Source organism: Sinohyriopsis cumingii, chromosome 17 (assembly GCF_028554795.1).
Source record: "Sinohyriopsis cumingii isolate HCF-2022 chromosome 17, ASM2855479v2, whole genome shotgun sequence".
NCBI classification, from domain to species: domain Eukaryota; kingdom Metazoa; phylum Mollusca; class Bivalvia; order Unionida; family Unionidae; genus Sinohyriopsis; species Sinohyriopsis cumingii.
In genome coordinates this window covers 6,795,939-6,815,981 of record NC_142977.1, presented here as the reverse complement: position 1 = coordinate 6,815,981, position 20,043 = coordinate 6,795,939, and the positions used below count along the sequence as shown (strand labels likewise).

The 20,043-nt window shown below is 35.2% G+C and overlaps 1 protein-coding gene across 3 annotated transcripts in view; it reads left to right on the top strand.

The window, feature by feature from the left end:
• LOC149777689 (rab-like protein 6) overlaps positions 1-19,416 on the top strand; it is a 67,207-nt gene extending 47,791 nt beyond the window's left edge. For 2 of the 3 annotated variants that reach the window (XM_089938740.1, XM_089938741.1), the window contains exons 14-15: positions 2,414-2,529; positions 8,846-19,416. In XM_089938740.1, the coding sequence (XP_089794866.1) occupies positions 2,414-2,529; positions 8,846-9,082 (353 nt within the window). In that variant the 3' untranslated portion in view covers positions 9,083-19,416. The remainder of the gene's footprint in view (positions 1-2,413; positions 2,530-8,845) is intronic. The other variant, XR_016415443.1, reaches the window with a different exon arrangement.
• Positions 19,417-20,043: the final 627 nt, after the last annotated feature.

Genomic DNA, 20,043 nt, shown 5'->3' with positions numbered 1-20,043 from the left:
TGTCTAAGTATAACACAAAATAAGTCTGCAGACTTACAACAGGAACACAGTATAAATGACTCCAATATCAGATTGAATCTGATTGCTTAACTATCTCCTTATATACATAGTATATTGTGACTGTACTTCGCAGTAGACCCAATGTGACATCATACACTATTGATTTTGGGTCAGTTATGAATAATCACATGACCTAGCACAACCAATGGGAAGCCATATAATTTATCTGGAAACATCAGCATCCCATCAGTCACTGAGAAAATATGCCATAGGTGCTATTTTTAGTCTTATTATTAAGATCATTATTACTGATCGTCAACACATAAGTAAACAGCCATTTATAAATCCTATGTCATACTGTATCCAAGTCACATAGACCAAGCTGATTCTGTACACATTACAGCCATGAATAAGAATTATAAAAATTAGATAAAATCATGTACCAGGATTTAAAAAAAATATAGATATACATAACAGCTTAGTCACAGGTGATACTGGGGGGGATACATCATGGCTCAGATAGTAGGATAGGTACCTTGCTCTGCAGAACTCAGATTTTTTATATTTTGTTTCTCCAGAACATTGTCGTGGTTTCTTAAGTAAATTCAGACAACATTCAACCCAAATTCACTTCAATATATATCCTGTTTCTGAGTCATTTTGCCAGAACAATAACTAAATTCTTAATAGAAAATAAAGTTAAAATAATGCTTCAGCCATATTTGATAATTATGGAGTAGATGGCCTTTTAGTACTACCGTAACCAAGGATTTATTTATTCCCAAAGGAGTCGAGTTGAAACTGTTTGATAATAAAATTTTGAAAACATAATATTTATTTTTAATGTAGTTATGCTTCTGCCCTCATCTGATATTGGATTAAAATTTTATATTTTATTATGTGATAACTTACTTTTCATATGTGGGCCAGAGTCTGAATTAATAATAATAATAATAATAATAATAATAATAATAATAATAATAACAATAATAATATTTTATTATTTTTATCATTATTATTATTATTGTTATTATTTTTATCATTATTTTTATTGTTTATATTATTAATTATTATTATTATTATTATTATTATTATTATTATTATTATTAATTTTGAAAAAACTTGGGGTCATAGTATTCACATTCTTCCTCAAATACATAAAGGAATTCATCTACTACCTTGCAGATCCAGCCATCTCAAAATTTTTGTGTCTTGTTTTGGCTCAAATGTCTTCTGATTACCAGTATTGAAGTCAGTTGAGTGGTCTCCCCTTGGATAGGGGATTGACACTAAATTGTGTCCATCACCAGTTTCTAGTTTCTGTTGTGTCAGCACATTCTTGTGTGAGGACTTGCAATTAATGACTCATTTATTTGCCTTGTCATCAGTTCAGAGCTTCATTTTCAAGTTTTCTCACCTCTGGGAAGTTAACTTATTTATTTTTCTGTTTAAATATCAGTCTTTAGTCATTGTAGATCAGTAATTTGTACTTCAAACTTTGTTGTATAATAAGCTGATTGGTGCCATCTTAATTGCTTGCCTTATTGTCTGTGGTACTTTTAATTCAAGTCAGAATTACGTGTTTTAGTAAGATGCATCAGGTAAATGTTGTATCAGGCAAATCGATTATTTGTTTACAGTAATAAGATCATTTCTATAATTTTCTTTTGTATTAAGCGTAATTCACTTAAGAGAAAGTCCAGCGCAATGCTCAGTTTATTTTACCTGTATATGAAATTGTTTTACTTTAATTACAGGTTCCTAAAACAATGGGCAGGATTAAGTTTGTGGGACGCAGGTGGTTCAGGCTAGCTGAAGATAATCATACCATCTCGATTAATTTTACCTGGGGGGTTGGGGGGGGCAGTTTGAATCATTCATGCAGCGTGTGCTTGCAGTGGTCTGAGAAAAGATGGGCAGCCATTAGGCCAAGCAGTTAATTCTGGAAAATAAGAGCGCAATGAAAGGAACAAACAGGGATACTGATCTTATCAGCATTGTCACCAATGCCACCAGTGTCAGAAATGTTCTCATGACTAAACCACTAGATACGGAAAGATCAGCTTTTCACAAGAAAATCTGTGAAGCCTTGCAGTCTTGGGCTTTTCACGTAGCCTCACTTCATTGCCTTTGGCTCCACAGCAAAAACAGGTCATGGCACAGTCTCTAAGGCCAGTACTGACTTGCCCGTTGGGCCTATCTTGAAAGACAAACATGAGAATAAGCCTCATATATTCAACAGAGCAGCACAGCGTTAACAGTGTTGTGACATTTTCCCTTCCTGTCAATAATTTATGAGTTTTGTTTTAAGATAAATTGCTGGAAGTTGAAGATGTGTTCTATTCCACATTTGTTGTTACCTCCCATGTCTTATTATCATAATTATTGTTATTATTATTATTATTATTTTTAGAGAGGACTTCAAAATCTAGTCATACTGGACATAAATCTAGTCATAATGGAATAGATGATAGTGTTAAAGACAGCAGTGAGAAGAAGAAAAAGAAAAAGAAAAAAGAAAAAGAAAAGGTAATGATATGTAGAAAGTGCATGCATTAGGTTGATCATTTTCGATTATTCACATGTTTGTTTCTGGGGAGAAACTGCTAAAGCCATATATATTTTCTGTGAAATTTGATACATTTATTGGACCAAACCAGTATATGATATTTCAGTGAAATTTGGTACATTTACTAGACTATTGGTGTAGGTGTGCCAATAGCTACTAAAATTTCTTTAGCATCAATATTTTTATCTTTATATCCATTTGTCTAATCCATCCATCCATCTATCGATCCATCCATCCATCATTCTCTTTACTTAGAGCAGAACTACAAAATTATTTAACTAGTGAAACAATACACATATACAACTAATGCTACATCGTGATAAGTTTATGAAAACTGTTAGGACTACATCATGATAAGTATATGATAACTGGTAGGACTACATCATGATAAGTATATGATAATTGGTAGGACTACCTCATGATGTGTATATGATAACTGGTAGGACTACATGATGATGCATATATGATAGTTGATGGGACTACATCCTGATAAGTATATGATAATTGGTAGCACTACATCATGATAAGTATATGATAACTGGTAGGACTACATTATGATGCTATATGATAGTTGATGGGACTACATTGTGATAAATATATGATAACTGGTAGGACTACATCATGATGCAGTATGATAGTTGATGGGACTACATTGTGATAAATATATGATAACTGGTAGGACTACATCATGATGCAGTATGATAGTTGATGGGACAACATTGTGATAAGTATATGATAACTGGTAGGACTACATGATGATAAGTATATGATAACTGGTAGGACTACATCATGATGCAATATGATAGTTGATGGGACTACATCATGATAAGTATATGATAACTGGTAGGACTACATGATGATAAGTATATGATAACTGGTAGGACTACATGATGATAAGTATATGATAACTGGTAGGACTACATGATGATAAGTATATGATAACTGGTAGGACTACATGATGATAAGTATATGATAACTGGTAGGACTACATCATGATAGTTGATGGGACTACATGATGATAAACTACATTAAGTATAATTCAGCACATTTAATTGAAATTTTCATCCTTGATCAATCAGTTAATGAAGTACTGAAAACTCGAGTACTGTCATCATATAAAAGGGCAATTAAAGCATGATCAGAAGAACATTATATTTCATGTGCCAGGATTGCGGTATGAATGGGGGAGATTGTAGGATTTCGCTATATTTCATGTGCCAGGATTGCAGTATGAATGGAGGGATTGTAGGATTTCGCCATCACTGTGTCCATCTAACTGTAGACATTTTTATCTGCCAGGTCTGCCAGGAGTGTAATATGGGGGGAGGGGGATTTAGCCATCACTGTGTCCATCTAACTGTAGATATTTTTATCTGCCAGGAGTGTAATATGTTGGTGGGGGGGAATTCAGCCATCACTCTGTCCATCTGATTGCCAGGAGTGTACTATGGGGGGCGGAATTCAGCCATCATTGTGTCCATCTGACTGCCAGGAGTATAATATGGGGGGATTTAGCCATCACTATGCCCATCTGACTGCCAGGAGTATAATATGGGGGGGATTTAGCCATCACTATGTCCATCTCACTGCCAGGAGTATAATATGGGGGTGGATTTAGTCATCACAATGTCCATTTGACCATAAACATGTGCATTTATGGAGCATAACTTGAAAAAACTGTTCATGGTATTTCAACCAAATTTGTGTTCACATCAAGGTATTTCAACTAAACTTGGTGTTCATATCAAAGTATTTCAACCAAACTTGGTGTTCAGATTCAAGATGTTTCATCCAAACTTGGTGTTCATATTAATAAGCAAGTTGATACATCATCTCTAGACGACTCTTGTTTATTAATGGTCTGAATAAATGTCTAGGCTTAATTGACAGTTAGAATAGCCTAATTGACAGTTAGAATAGCCTAATTGACAGTTAGAATGGTCTGATTGACAGTTAGAATAGCCTAATTGTTTTCTAATTGTCTAAATAGATATATAGAGTTTATTGATAATTATACTAATCTAATTGTTTACAAATTGTCGGAATAAATATCTGGGTCTAATTGATAATTAGAATATAATGTGAATTCAGGTATCATTCTTGTCTTGCATGAAGTACCATTGCTTTATGGTAGTGACTTTCTTTCACATAAAAATAATACAAGATAAAGATTTCACCCATGGACAGTGTTCATCATGCTGTGACAGTGTAGACCAGGCATGTTTAACTTCTTTCAGGGCATACTGTTAATTAAACACAGCTGGCAGACTTGTGTCTAGTGTTCACTTGAAATCATCAAAGGACCAAACATTCTCAACTCTGATCTGTCAAGATATTACAGGATGGCATTTTACATGAGTCTGCATTGTGAGAGGTGTACAATTGTTGCACACACGCACACAAAGTAAAGTTACACATTTATGTGAATCATAATTGCTTGGCTGGGGGAGGATATTATAATCAGTCATACCTTTCCTCCATCCATATGCCCAGCTGTCCATTCCTCCATCCATATGTCCAGCTGTCCATTCATCCATCTAACTTAATTTTGTGTATAATAGCTTTCTTAATTATTATTATTAGGATTTGGCACAGTTTGATTGCCAGCAGATTGTCATTGTTTAGTTGAGTTATTGCCCCTGATAGACATATCCACTCTCATTTCCAAACAAAAACTCCTTTATCTTTATTGGATTTCAGCATTGTTATTGATTAACAGAGTTATTGCCCCTGATAGTCAGACATATCCACTCTCATTTCCAAACAAAAACTCCTTTATCTTTATTGGATTTCAGCATTGTTATTGATTAACAGAGCTATTGCCCCTGATAGTCAGACATATCCACTCTCATTTCCAAACAAAAACTCCTTTATCTTTATTGGATTTCAGCATTGTCATTGATTAACAGAGTTATTGCCCCTGATACTGACAAGACCTTTACCAAGTTTCATTGTCAGCATTTTCATTGATTAACTGAGTTATTGCCCCTGATATTGACATGACCTTTACCAAGTTTCATTCAGCACATTTATAGCTGCTGACCCACCCACCTTCATTTCACTCAATATGTTCTTAGTTATTATTGGATTTAAGCCAAATTTGTTACGCTGCCTGATGTTGGTGTTGCCATCATTTTTGTCTTCATTTATCAGAGTTATGGCTTCAGATTTTCAGACCAAACATTTCCAAACAATACCTCCCCTAATTTGTATTGTATTTCAAACAAATTTGGTACCTAGCTTGATGAGACCTTGCAGACGTAAATTTCCAGCTGTCTCACTAGGTGCTCAGCATTGAGATGTTAATGGGACTGGTTGTCCTGGTGTCATGATAATGTGACTGGGTGGGACATCATGCTACATGTCTGTGGCATGATGCCCCAGTGCTTGACATCACTGTAAATGGCCACACTGCAGACAACGCTGTAAATGGCCACACTGCAGACATTGATGCAATATGACTGAAAAGTTCTTAAAGCTACCTCAGAAATCCAAATCACAAACATGCACACACACACACACACACACTTTTTCTTTGTGAATAATAACTTTCTTAATTAATATTGTGTCACAACCAACTTTTTAAGGGCAGCTTGATATTGATCAGACATTGGCAGAGTTCGATTGTCAGCATTATACATCTCTGCTGAGCATAACTATAGAGCCTGATTTTTTTTTACTCGCCCACTTTCAATACTGTACAACTCCTTTATTTTTAATTAAATTTCAACCAAATTTGGCAGACAGCTTGATATTTATTGAATCTTTACTGAGTTTTATTAACAGCACTCTACACCTTTGTTTATTGGAGTTATTAGCCCTTGCAAAAACTTAATTTTAATTGGATTTCAGCGAAATTTGATATATATGTAATTTGACCTTGGCTAAGCTCCATTGCCAGCAGTCTGTGTCATTTAGTATAATTATGGGTCTTTGATTGCCAGCAGTCTGTGTCATTTAGTATAGTTATTGGTCTTTGATTGCCAGCAGTCTGTGTCATTTAGTATAATTATGTGTCTTTGATTGTCAGCAGTCTGTGTCATTTAGTATAAGTATGGGTCTTTGATTGCCAGCAGTCTGTGTCATTTAGTATAGTTATTGGTCTTTGATTGCCAGCAGTCTGTGTCATTTAGTATAATTATGTGTCTTTGATTGTCAGCAGTCTGTGTCATTTAGTAGTATGGGTCTTTGATTGTCAGCAGTCTGTGTCATTTAGTATAATTATGGGTCTTTGATTGTCAGCAGTCTGTGTCATTTAGTATAAGTATGGGTCTTTGATTGTCTGCAGTCTGTGTCATTTAGTATAATTATGGGTCTTTGATTGTCAGACCCACTTGCTTTCATTTCTGCAAAATGACTCCCTTATTGGATATGAAACAAATTTAAGTGGCACTTTGATATTAATAAGACCTCGTCAGAGTTTGATTGGTGATCGTCAGAATTTGATTGGTGGTCATTCAAAGTTTGATTGGTGATCGTCAGAATTTGATTGGTGGTCGTCAGAGTTTGATTGGTGATCGTCAGAGTTTGACTGGTGGTGTTGCTAAGGTAACATGCTCAGCATGCAGCGTAACGTTTAGCAGGGTTAATGCCCCTGATTTTCATATTCACTTACATTCCTTTCAGCAAAAGAGCTACCATGATTCAGATTTCAACCAATTTGGTATGTAACTTTATACTGATTTAACCTCAGCTTAATTTGACTTTCAGCATTCCATCAGCATTATTGTTTATGGTTCCTATAGCAACCAATTGAAGGACCACATCACTTACGTTTCAGCACATTAATTCAAGTATTGGATTGCATCTCTACATTCATGATATTTTAGTGGCATTTGATTTTCAGCTTTCTTTGTCATTAATTAGTGGAATTATGGCAGCTGTATGTTGGAGCTATATATTCTTTGTCATTAAGGGAGTTAATGGCAGCTGTATGTTATGGCAGTTGTATGCTTGACTCATATATTCATTGTCATTATTTAGTGGAACTGTGGCAGTTGTATGCTTGACTCATATATTCATTGTCATTATTTAGTGGAACTGTGGCAGTTGTATGCTTGACTCATATATTCATTGTCATTATTTAGTGGAACTGTGGCAGTTGTATGCTTGACTCATATATTCATTGTCATTATTTAGTGGAATTGTGGCAGTTGTATGCTTGACTCATATATTCATTGTCATTATTTAGTGGAATTATGGCAGTTGTATGCTTGACTCATATATTCATTGTCATTATTTAGTGGAATTATGGCATTTGTATGATTGATCCATATTTGCATTGTCATTATTATGGGACCTATGGCAATTGTATGCTTGACTCATACATTCATTGTCATTATGGGAATTATGTCAGTTGGATGTGTGACCCATATATTCATTATCATTATTATGGGAATTATGTCAGTTGTATGCTTGACTCATTTATTCATTGTCATTATTATGGGAATTATGGCAGTTGTAAGTTTGACCCATATATTCATTGTGATTATTATGGGAATTATGGCAGTTGTAAGCTTGACCCATATATTCATTGTCATTATTATGGGAATTATGGCAGTTGTAAGCTTGACCCATATATTCATTGTCATTATTATGGGAATTATGGCAGTTGTAAGTTTGACCCATATATTCATTGTGATTATTATGGGAATTATGGCAGTTGTAAGCTTGACCCATATATTCATTGTCATTATTATGGGAATTATGGCAGTTGTAAGTTTGACCCATATATTCATTGTGATTATTATGGAAATTATGGCAGTTGTAAGCTTGACCCATATATTCATTGTCATTAAGGGAATTATGGCAGTTGTATGTATGACCCATATATTCATTGTCATTATTATGGAAATTATGGCAGTTGTAAGTTTGACCCATATATTCATTGTCATTATTATGGAAATTATGGCAGTTGTAAGTTTGACCCATATATTCATTGTCATTATTTAGTGGAATTGTGGCAGTTGTATGCTTGACTCATATATTCATTGTCATTATTTAGTGGAATTATGGCAGTTGTATGTACAACCCATATATTCATTGTCATTATTATGGGAATTATGGCAGTTGTAAGCTTGACCCATATATTCATTGTCATTATTATGGAAATTATGGCAGTTGTAAGTTTGACCCATATATTCATTGTCATTATTATGGAAATTATGGCAGTTGTATGTTTGACCCAGTTATTCACTGTCAATATTATGAGCATTTACTTGTTATTTTAAAGCAAGAAAAGTATTAATTTTCAGAACCTTTCTTGTCTGTCTGTAGGAGGGGGATCAGTCAGAGAAGAAACACAAGAAGAAAGAGAAGAGTAGAGGTGATCATGGTAAAGGGAAAGAGAAGGTTGGTGAGAAAGAAAAAGAAAGCAGCAAGAAGGAGAAGAAAAAGAAGAAAAATAAAGTTGCATCAGAAGAAGAGGAAAACATGGATGAATTTGAGAAATTTCTGGCAGAGGATACTTCATCCCCCAAAAGTGTGGCCGAAGCAGACTATGAATCATTATAGAAACTAGCTAGACAGTGTAAAGCAAAACTATGATGACATGTAACAGGCTTGAGACAAAATCCCTTAGCAAATTGAGATAAAAATAAAGACATAGGAGAGACAAATTAAGGTAACATGATTAGTCAAGACAAAAGAATCACATGACTAGCTGATTCATTTTGATATTAAGTACACGCGGCAAGGAGAGATGGTTATTGGACATTATATGTGGCATGTTTCATTAATCATGTGAGATAAGCTCAGACACAAAATGTGACACTGTTACATGTGACTCATTTGCTCCTGTAATAGTTTGAGACAGAAGGTATGAGGTGAGATCACTATTAGGCCTGACACTGAGACAAGGAACTCTTAGCCAATTGCTTACATTATCTTCTTTAAGGTCAATGTATAGTAACTCTGAGATTTGGATTGCATTGTCTTGATGCCAATCCCTTTGATTAATTTTCTCACTGATTTGTTATTGTAATAAGGTAGAGATATATTTATCTCATTTCACTTTATCACATCATTGACTTGCTTTCTTTGCAAACACTTAAATAATGTTAGACGCTATCATGGCATTAAAGTACATTGTTTGATATTGTGATGAAACCAAATCATCATGCAGTTGTTGGTTGCTTGTTGATTAGACGGTTGGCTTTAAGGACACATTTAGCACTTAGTTGGCTTTACGGGCATTTTGAGTCTTTAGTTGGCTATATCATGCTGAAGAAAAGGAAGCTAAGTGCCTTTTCTGTGGACACACTGGTATGGATGAGTATCAAACTCATGACCATGGGATAACAAGTCCGATGCTCTTCCAACATAGCTACTGCATTATCTGATGACCCATGCTAACTGACCCAAGACTGGTCGCAGTCACAATGAACCAAGAAAAGGACTGCACATTGGAGAGATTTTTCTGTCATGTGTATGAAAAGATAAGCTGTGATGTAAACATGTGACTGTCATGGGTACCAGTCATGCTGACTTACTCAATTGTCAACTGTGTGACTCATGGGTACCAGTCATGCTGACTTAATGAATTGTCAGCTATGTGACTGTCATGGGTACCAGTCATGCTGACTTACTCAATTGTCAGCTGTGTGACTCATGGGTACCAGTCATGCTGACTTAATGAATGTCAGCTATGTGACTGTCATGGGTACCAGTCATGCTTGACTTACTGAATTGTCAACTGTGTGCCTGTCATGGGTACCAGTCATGCTGACTTCATGAATTGTCAACTATGTGACTGTCATGGGTACCAGTCATGCTGACTTAATGAATTGTCAGCTATGTGACTGTCATGGGTACCAGTCATGCTGACTTACTCAATTGTCAGCTGTGTGACTCATGGGTACCAGTCATGCTGACTTAATGAATGTCAGCTATGTGACTGTCATGGGTACCAGTCATGCTTGACTTACTGAATTGTCAACTGTGTGCCTGTCATGGGTACCAGTCATGCTGACTTCATGAATTGTCAACTATGTGACTGTCATGGGTACCAGTCATGCTGACTTAATGAATTGTCAGCTATGTGACTGTCATGGGTACCAGTCATGCTGACTTCATGAATTGTCAGCTATGTGACTGTCATGGGTACTAGTCATGCTGACCTACTGAAATTGTTAAACTTGTTTATTTCACTTTGGTTATCACAAAAAAAAACATGGAAAATGATGACTGAATCATGAAGGATATTGTGACAAACATATTTTTTTTAACACTGCATGTGACTAACAGGTTTTTGCAGTTATTTGATAAGTTGACTCTGAATTATTGAATCCATTGCAGAATTAAAATGTCAGCATTACATGACACAGACTGTGAGACAAATATTATTGCTGATAAACAAAAACAACACATTATATATTTGTGTGTGTGTGTGATTCTTTTTTTAATGTCAGATATGATTATGTCTGTGTTACATATAGCAAAGCATGCAAGACAAAAAAATGTTACATGTTTATGTTGCTATTTCCATTGTGAAGTTAAAAATTGCATTCCAAGCTACTTTAGTGTTTAACATGGCCAGAGATCCATGCATTTTGTGTTGGTGTTAGCAAATGCTGAAATCACCAGTCACATTCGGATGGTAATTTATTTCAACAAAACATTAAATTTTATAAAGGAAAGATGGACAGATTTTTTCTTTGATGTTGCTGCTGACATCTACTATTGTAACATATTTTTCAGGTTGAATAAATGATATGGGATTTTTTGTGTGCAAAAATGCATTATTCAGCAATCAATTCTAATTTTTATTAATTTGAAACAAAACCTATAGGAGAAGTATGTGAGTTATGAAAGACAATACAAGTAAATGACCAGCAGGATCTGGAATGGTTGTTGTTGTTGTGGGGTTTAACGCCATTTTTCAGCACACAATAGGCCATGCATGGCGGCCAGTATTAATGGTGGAGGAAGAACCCGGGAAAACCCCGAGAAGAACCACCGACCCATGAGAAGCTACTGGCAAGCTTTCTCACATACCCACATTGGCCGAATCCTAGACTCGAACCCACGCAGACAGAGGTGAGATGGCAGTGATCCATAATGGAGAGCGCTTTAGAACACTCAGCCACTCCGGGCCCTGATCTGGAATGGAACAGACCATCGTGGGTATATGATGTTATTGTACATGTTAGTAATTTTGGAGAAAAGTTGGTGACTTTGGAAAATCTAGCCCAAGTCTAGGCATTATATGGACCCTTGGAAGTTATGTATGACATGAGAGATGCTGCTTGTTTCAGATGACTGGTACTACCAGTCTTGGAAATTAGCATTGGGCAGTTTGTAATTACTGACAGGAAATTATTTAGACCTGCAGAAGTTGCTGTTTAAGTGGACCAAATGACCATTATGCAGTTCTGAGTTAAAATTTGAAAATTCTGATAAATTTTCATTTTACTTAAATTGGTACATTCATAATCTTCCTTTCAAACACACTGACGTGGTTGTCAGTAAGTTTTGCATTTGCTGAACCCTAATGAATTGACCAATCACATACTGGCAAACATGCATGTAATTTGACTGGTTCTCCTACTTGTGCAGTCTACTTGTGATGAATTTGCATCAGACTGTAACTTTTTCCACTGATGAGTTAAAATTAATACAGAACCAGTTAAGGATCAGAGTAGACCATCCCAGTAGATGGGGGTGGATGCCTTTACTTTCCTTCAGGCAGTTTTTCTAGTCTTACCATAATTAAAAGGCATCACCATTTCACAAAGGCACAAGGAAATATGACGTGTTAATAATGCAGGACTTGCTAATTATATGCAGCTGAATATTCTTAAATTGGTTGCCAATTAATTAAATGTTGCATTAGTCTTTTATGGCACAGAAATGTAAGTGTTGAAGTGATTGGAGTGAAGTGCCTTACCCACAGAAACAACAGCTGACCCAGTGGTAGGATATAAAATTGCACCGTTTCATTTGTGTGTCTGGCTTGCTAATCAGGTTCACTCCAGAAAAAGAATGGTGGGTGTGTCATAAAAGGATTCTAAGATACCCAAATCCATCAAATTTTAATTAGACTGGTTAACATGAACATTTAAGTAATTAAAACATTCTGAATAACTCCTTACCACATGTATAATTGATATTAAGTGCTGTCTGATATCCGCCCCCACAAACCCCCATGCACTTTACCTTTGCTGTGGAATTCCTTAGATGGAAAATTGAGGATCCTATTTAATGATACATGCTGTGGTAGTACTGGCAAACCCTGTATCATAAACTCACCTGTATCTCCTGTATCGTAAACTCACCTGTATCGTAAACTCACCTGTATCTCCTGTATCGTAAACTCACCTGTGTCATAAACTCACCTGTATCTCAAACTGGCTGGTCCAGTATCGTAAACTCACCTGTATCTCAAATTGGCTGGTCCTGTATCATAAATTCACCTGCATCTCAAACTGGCCAGCCCTGTATCTCAAACTCAGCTAGCAATAAGGCCAAGTGTACTTATGATGCATCTGCTGTGCGTAACTTGTCGGTCGATCAACAATTGCTTGTTACCGCTTGGAGGCCATATCTCTGATCCAGTTTTGATTATATGGATGTGTGTCATGAAGATCTCAATAATGAGATTCATGGATATTAATGAGATCAACTTGCATCTCTACTGGTTATAGACCAGAAGAGTTTACGGAATGATCTTTTGTCCATTGTGGATTAGCGCTAGCTATTGCTATTGCTACATCTCTTAAAGTAATTGGAGGATTGCCATGAAACTTACACACACATTCATCCCAAGATCTAATTGGTCCCAGATGGAGATGGTGCCACTCAGGCATCCGCAGCACTCGTCTTGAAAATGTTGTTATTGTTACTCTTCCAGAATGGATGATCTATCAACATTGGGATTTCACCGAAATACTTCTCATGATGTATATTTGGTCCTAAATGAAATCTGACATCCAGAAGTATCACTATGGCACCCATTTTGAAAATCTTGTTATCTCTACTCTTCCTTAACAGAAGTCATATCAACATGAGGTTTTCACCAAAAGACTTATGATATCCACTTGGTCCTAAATGAAAGTTATTCCATTTGGATACCCAATATATTCCAAGCTCATCCCAGTAGTAAGTACAAAATAATGAACAAAGAAATGTAGGTCACAGTGATCTAGTTTTCACTGAAAGGTATAGTACACCAAATGACACATCAAAATACAAAGATGTATGATTCTATGGGCAAAAGAATGTGAGAAAATGATGTCAATACAAATTACTCAACTTTGTAGTAAGTACAAAAGACTAAAACACTGAACAATGAAATATTGCTCACAGTGATCTAGTTTTCACTGATGGTTCCTCAAATTATCTCAGCCATTGATACTTACACCTGAGTAAAAATATGTACGTATTGTTCATTTGATGAAATATGCTGCCAAGATTATCAGCACTTTATTGTTTTTGGGTTTCAGCTTAATTCCAACCCAGATCCATTGCCATGAAAAATCCCCACACCTTCCATTATTCCATTCCCATCACACACCCTATTACTGTGTCCCATGGATTGCAGATCAGATCCATTACAAACATACATCATTTGACCTACAGTTATTAAATTAGTAAAATAAATAATAAAGGTCACAGTAACTACAATTTTTGCATATTTGACCTTTGACCTCTGCTGAGTGTTACAAAAGTCGTATCGCTTATGGAGAGGGTGATCTCACGAGTTACCACATGTCCACCTGGCAGTTTAGGAGATGTGGCTACAGATGGATAAATGAGCGGATGGGTGGAGGATTCACACTAAATCATGGTGTTGATAATTATTGATGGGTGGAGGATTCACACAATCCCCATACTAAATCATGGTGTTGATAATTATTGATAGGTGGATGATTCACACAATCCCCATTCTAAAGCATGGTGTTGATAATTATTGATGGGTGGAGGATTCACACAATCCCCATACCAAATCATGGTGTTGATAATTATTGATGGGTGGAGGATTCACACAATCCCCATACTAAAGCATGGTGTTGATAATTATTGATGGGTGGAGAATTCACACAATCCCCATACTAAAGCATGGTGTTGATAATTATTGATGGGTGGAGAATTCACACAATCCCCATACTAAATCATGGTGTTGATAATTATTATGAAGGTTGAGAGCTATGGTAGCTTGGTAGAGCTTCAGATTAATAGTCCAAGGGTTGTGAGTTTGATATCTGCCCTGGACAATGCAGGTCAGCAGCCTCAGCATGTCTTTAGGAAAGACAGTTAGCTCCTATTTCCTCTGCATGATATAGCCAGTAATGTGATAGAGCCAATAATGTGTTAAAAGTGCTGTTGAAACCCGCAAACAAAACAAAACCATACTGATGTTAATTATACAAATGAAAGACAAAAGAAAAACCAATTCCCATTTGTCTTTGCCTACAGATAATTCCTAACATAATGAGGTATGGATTGTTTATATTGAAAAGAAATTACACCATTAAATTCTCACAGAAAGTTTTATATATATATATATATATATATATATATATATATATATATATATATATATATATATATATATATATATATATATTTGGTTTATTGAATTTAGAAAACTAACCAAGAAGGTAATGACACTGTGCCATATAAAATTTGTACTTTAAAAAAAAAATACATGAAGTAGAAATGTATTATTCACCATTGATCTCCACATGGAATTGAAGGCCTTTGCTCTAAGTACATGGCATGGTAACAGAGCAGTCACAGAGAGAGAGTGAGATAGCATGATAAATGACAAGTTCCAATTTTTTGTAAATGTATTTTGCTAATGTGCTTAAAGAATATGTCAGAAACTACTTTTGGCATAGGACAATGACCATGTATAGAATAGAGCCAATTGATTTGCATAGGACAATGACCATGTATAGAATAGAGCCAATTGATTCGCATAGGACAATGACCATGTATAGAATAGAGCCAATTGATTCGCATAGGACAATGACCATGTATAGAATAGAGCCAATTGACTGAGATTTTAAATTGGAGCTTTTGGGAAATTTCTCAAGGTGTGAATATGTCCTGAGATATGGAGACACTAATGTGTGATAATTAATTAATATAGTATGTAACATTTATTGTTATAAGATGAATGCTGACTTTGATTTTACTTTCATTTTAGAGCTTTCAGATGTGTGTGTGTGTGTGTGTGTGTGTGCACATGTGTGTGTGTGTGTGTGTGTAAGACTGTATTGTATATTATTGAGCCATGACAAGAGCAAATATTCTTCCAGACAATTTAAAATCTTTGATACAAAAACAAACACATTCAGTTATTTGTAATGCTATTGTGTATACAAAAACAAACACATTCAGTTATTTGTAATGCTATTGTGTATACAAAAACAAATACGTTCAGTTATTTGTAATGCTATTGTGTATACAAAAACAAACACATTCAGTTATTTGTAATGCTATTGTGTATACAAAAACAAACACATTCAGTTATTTGTAATGCTATTGTGTATACAAAAACAAACATTCAGTTATTTGTAATGCTATTGTATATACAGAAGCAAACACATTCAGTTATTTGTAATGCTATTGTGTATACAAAAACAAACACATTCAGTTATTTGTAATGCTATTGTGTATACAAAAACAAACACATTCAGTTATTTGTAATGCTATTGTATATACAGAAGCAAACACATTCAGTTATTTGTAATGCTATTGTGTATACAAAAACAAACACATTCAGTTATTTGTAATGCTATTGTGTATACAAAAACAAACACATTCAGTTATTTGTAATGCTATTGTGTATACAAAAACAAATACATTCAGTTAATTGTAATTGAGTTGAGGTCCTCATTGATATCCAATTTTGCTGAGAATTCCAATATATATGAGTAGCAACGGTATAATTAGGGGTTCTGTAATAGGGGCAACTGTATTGTAGATTTGTAGTTTCACGAAGTAGTATAAATACATGAACTGTTATTGTGAGCTTTATCTGTAGTAAAGGCATGTGGTTATGTCATAGGGACTGATTAGATCTAGTTTGTATAGTATTGAATAAAGTAAATATTGCATGATGTTATATAACACAAGGTAAATATTGCATGGTGTTATATAACACAAGGTAAATATTGCATGGTGTTATATAACACAAGGTAAATATTAAATATTACTTGATGTTATTTAACACAAGGTAAATATTTATTGCATGATGTTATTTAACACAAGGTAAATATTGCAAGATGTTATATAACACAAGGTTAATATTGCATTATGTTATATAACACAAGGTAAATATTGCATGGTGTTGTATAATGTAGTTTTATAGGAAATAGCAATTTGTGTATGCGATAAATCAAGGAACAGTTAATTATTTTGGTATATAAAGCAAGTGGCAGTCTTTATTCGATTTTATTGGATTTATGATCCAAGTGGAAATCTTTATTTGATTTTAATTTGTATTTATGATGCAAGTGATGGTCTTTAATTCTAATTGAAATTGTTTTTCTTTAAGAGAATATATGACTTGGGCATTTGTCTTGTATTTTTTTTATTATGAATACCTCCAAAATCAAATTCTGCAAAAACTTGCTGAAACAGGAGTTATTTCACTTATTTGGTAAAGTTTCATCAGAAAGATCATTAATGTATTGAAATATTGTTAATTTTCATTCAGTATGTTATTATCATTAGTTGTCTTTGTTTTATTATGTTTTATTATATGTGTAAGAGTGTAATTATTTTGTTTTATGTGCAATAAAAGCCATTCTTATGTAATAAAGGAAAACTGCTGATATATTTCAGCCAGCATCCCAGTGCATGCCAAACTGTAATGGACTCCTGACTGGAATAGGATAGAACCAGGACTGTGTTGAATAATGAAAGGTATCATGTGGCATTAGGCATTTGTTAGCAATTCTTCAAGCCAACTGTAAGGGCTACTAGCAAATGCTGCAACTGAGAGAGGGGGCTATCCATGAGCAACATGTTACTTTAACAGAATCGCTTACCAACTTTGACATATAAACAGAGACATGGAGAACCTGGCTGTGCAAATACTTTTCTTAACTGTCGTGCACCTGAACCATAATTTGACCAATTAATTGAACAATGTGCATAAAATGTACATTTTGAAAGGGCGCGTTAACATTGTTTTGTTAATCTGTCAAGAGTTTAAAAATGTAAAATTCAGTATTGTAACGACTGGATGTAAGTACTTGACCACCATGTTGAAAATTGCCATGAGAGGACAGACTGTTCCATCAAGTTAAATAGCCTTCAGAACTAGAAGTGAATATTGTTGTTGTTGTTGTAGTAGGGTTTTACACCATTTTTCAGCACAGTATGGGCTATACATGGTGGCCAGTATAATTGGTGGAGGAAGAACCCTGGAAAACCCCGGGAAGAACCACCAACCCACGAGCATTTGAAGGGAATATTGCATTAAGCCTGATTGAATAGCTATTGTTCATGTTGTTGATTTGGTTATCTATGGCACAGCAGCACTAATGGGTTATTTAGTACCAATACAGTTAGAATAGAACACACCATGATAACCAACCCCAGCTGATCCAATGGTAGGATTCAAACCTGTACCTTTTCGGATACGAGTCCAGCCCACTAACCACTGAGCTATCACACTTCCCAAACAGAATGCAACCCAAATCTCTCATCACATGATGCAACCGTTCCGGTGGCCTAGTGGTTAGAGCGTCTGCCTCGGATGTGGGAGGTCATGGGTTCAATCCCTGGCTGAGTCATGCCAAAGACTTACAAAAATGGTACTAACAGCTGCCTTGCTTGGCACTCGGCATTAATAGGTTAGTGTTAGGACTGGTCAGCCTGGTGTCAGGATAATGTGACTGGGTGGGACATCATGCAACATGTCTGCGGCATGATGCCCCAGTGCTAGACATCACTATAAACCGTCACACTGCAGACATCGTAGTGATATGACTGAACATTTTTTAGAGCTACGTTAAAAACCTAAAAAACCTAAAACACACACACACACACTCATCACATGATGCCATTATGAGCAGGGTCTGAAATTGTACGTGGAACAACCAATATGGCTATGTTGTAGTAACAATCTGACCATGACCATATTTTAGGACATAATTACGGTGGTGAAATCTGGGCCAGAATAGATCATTTTGTCAGATGGCCAAAACATCTCCCTGATCATGGTCTTGTGCTGTCCATAGTCCAGGATACATACGCGGGTAAATACACTTAATTTCAGTTTTATGGACATATTCAGCAATTATCTTCATGTGTAGCAATAGAAAGCAGTAAAACTCTTAAGCAGTTAGTTTTGATTCTTAACAGATTTGACTGATTTCAGTGGTAAGGTTTGATTCTTGACTTTTTTTAAATGAAAGCAGAGGTAAGGTTTGATTCTTGACAGATTGACTGATTTCAGTGGTATGGTTTGATTCTTGACAGATTTGAATAATATCAGTGGTAAGGTTTGACTCTTGACACTTTGATTTCAGTGGTATGGTTTGATTCTTGACAGATTGACTTATTTCATTAGTAAGTTTTCATTTTTGATAAATGTGACTGATTTCAGAGGTAAGATTTGATTCTTAATAGATTTGACTGATCTCATATTTTATATTTGACTATGAAAATATTCATTTCTTCCTCAAGATGTTTATGCAGTGAGCGAATGGTTGTGACAGTTATTTAATAAAGCGCTTTGAAATTAACATTGGATTATAGTTTGGTGTAACAAAGTAGAGAATGAACAGGTTGTATAAAATTGTAAACTTTCATTGTGGGTGGGGTGAGATAGTGCAAGCATATCATTAATGTATAAAATTTAAAATAAAATCAATTTTTAAAAACTTTAACATGGGTTTGTTGTGTAAATACAATGGTTCCGTTAAGGTAGCATGTCTTTTGACACATTTTTTACATTATCTGTAAGCTAAACTTGTTGCAATATTTCGTAAAGGATGCCATAGTTAAAAATATACTGCACCTACAACATGTAATAAATAATGTATAATGAATACAAGTTGCAGTTTGTGTATTCATTGTAGTCCAATAGATCAGCCCCAAACCTGTACCGATACAGACTGATGTTTTTTGGACTGATCTTGACTATTCTTTAAAATGTGCAAGTCCATGCAGACACTTAGATCTACACACATTGGTGTTAGACACTTAGATCTACACACATCGGTGTTAGACACTTAGATCTACACACATCGGTGTACATTTTAGACACGTACTGGTATTTCTTACATCTTGAGAGTTAGTCATTACCTTCTGGCAATATGTTGAAAATACATCCAGATCAATTCCATTTTATTGGGTGGGTGGATGGACGGATGGATGGAAATAATTTGAAGAAATAAAATTCAGCCCAAAATTACTGGTCACAACATATAATACAACTTGATTCTGCTAGGACTTATAATTTCTACTTGACCTCAGGTCACAATTGCCATTTTTTTTTAAAAGACCCATTATCT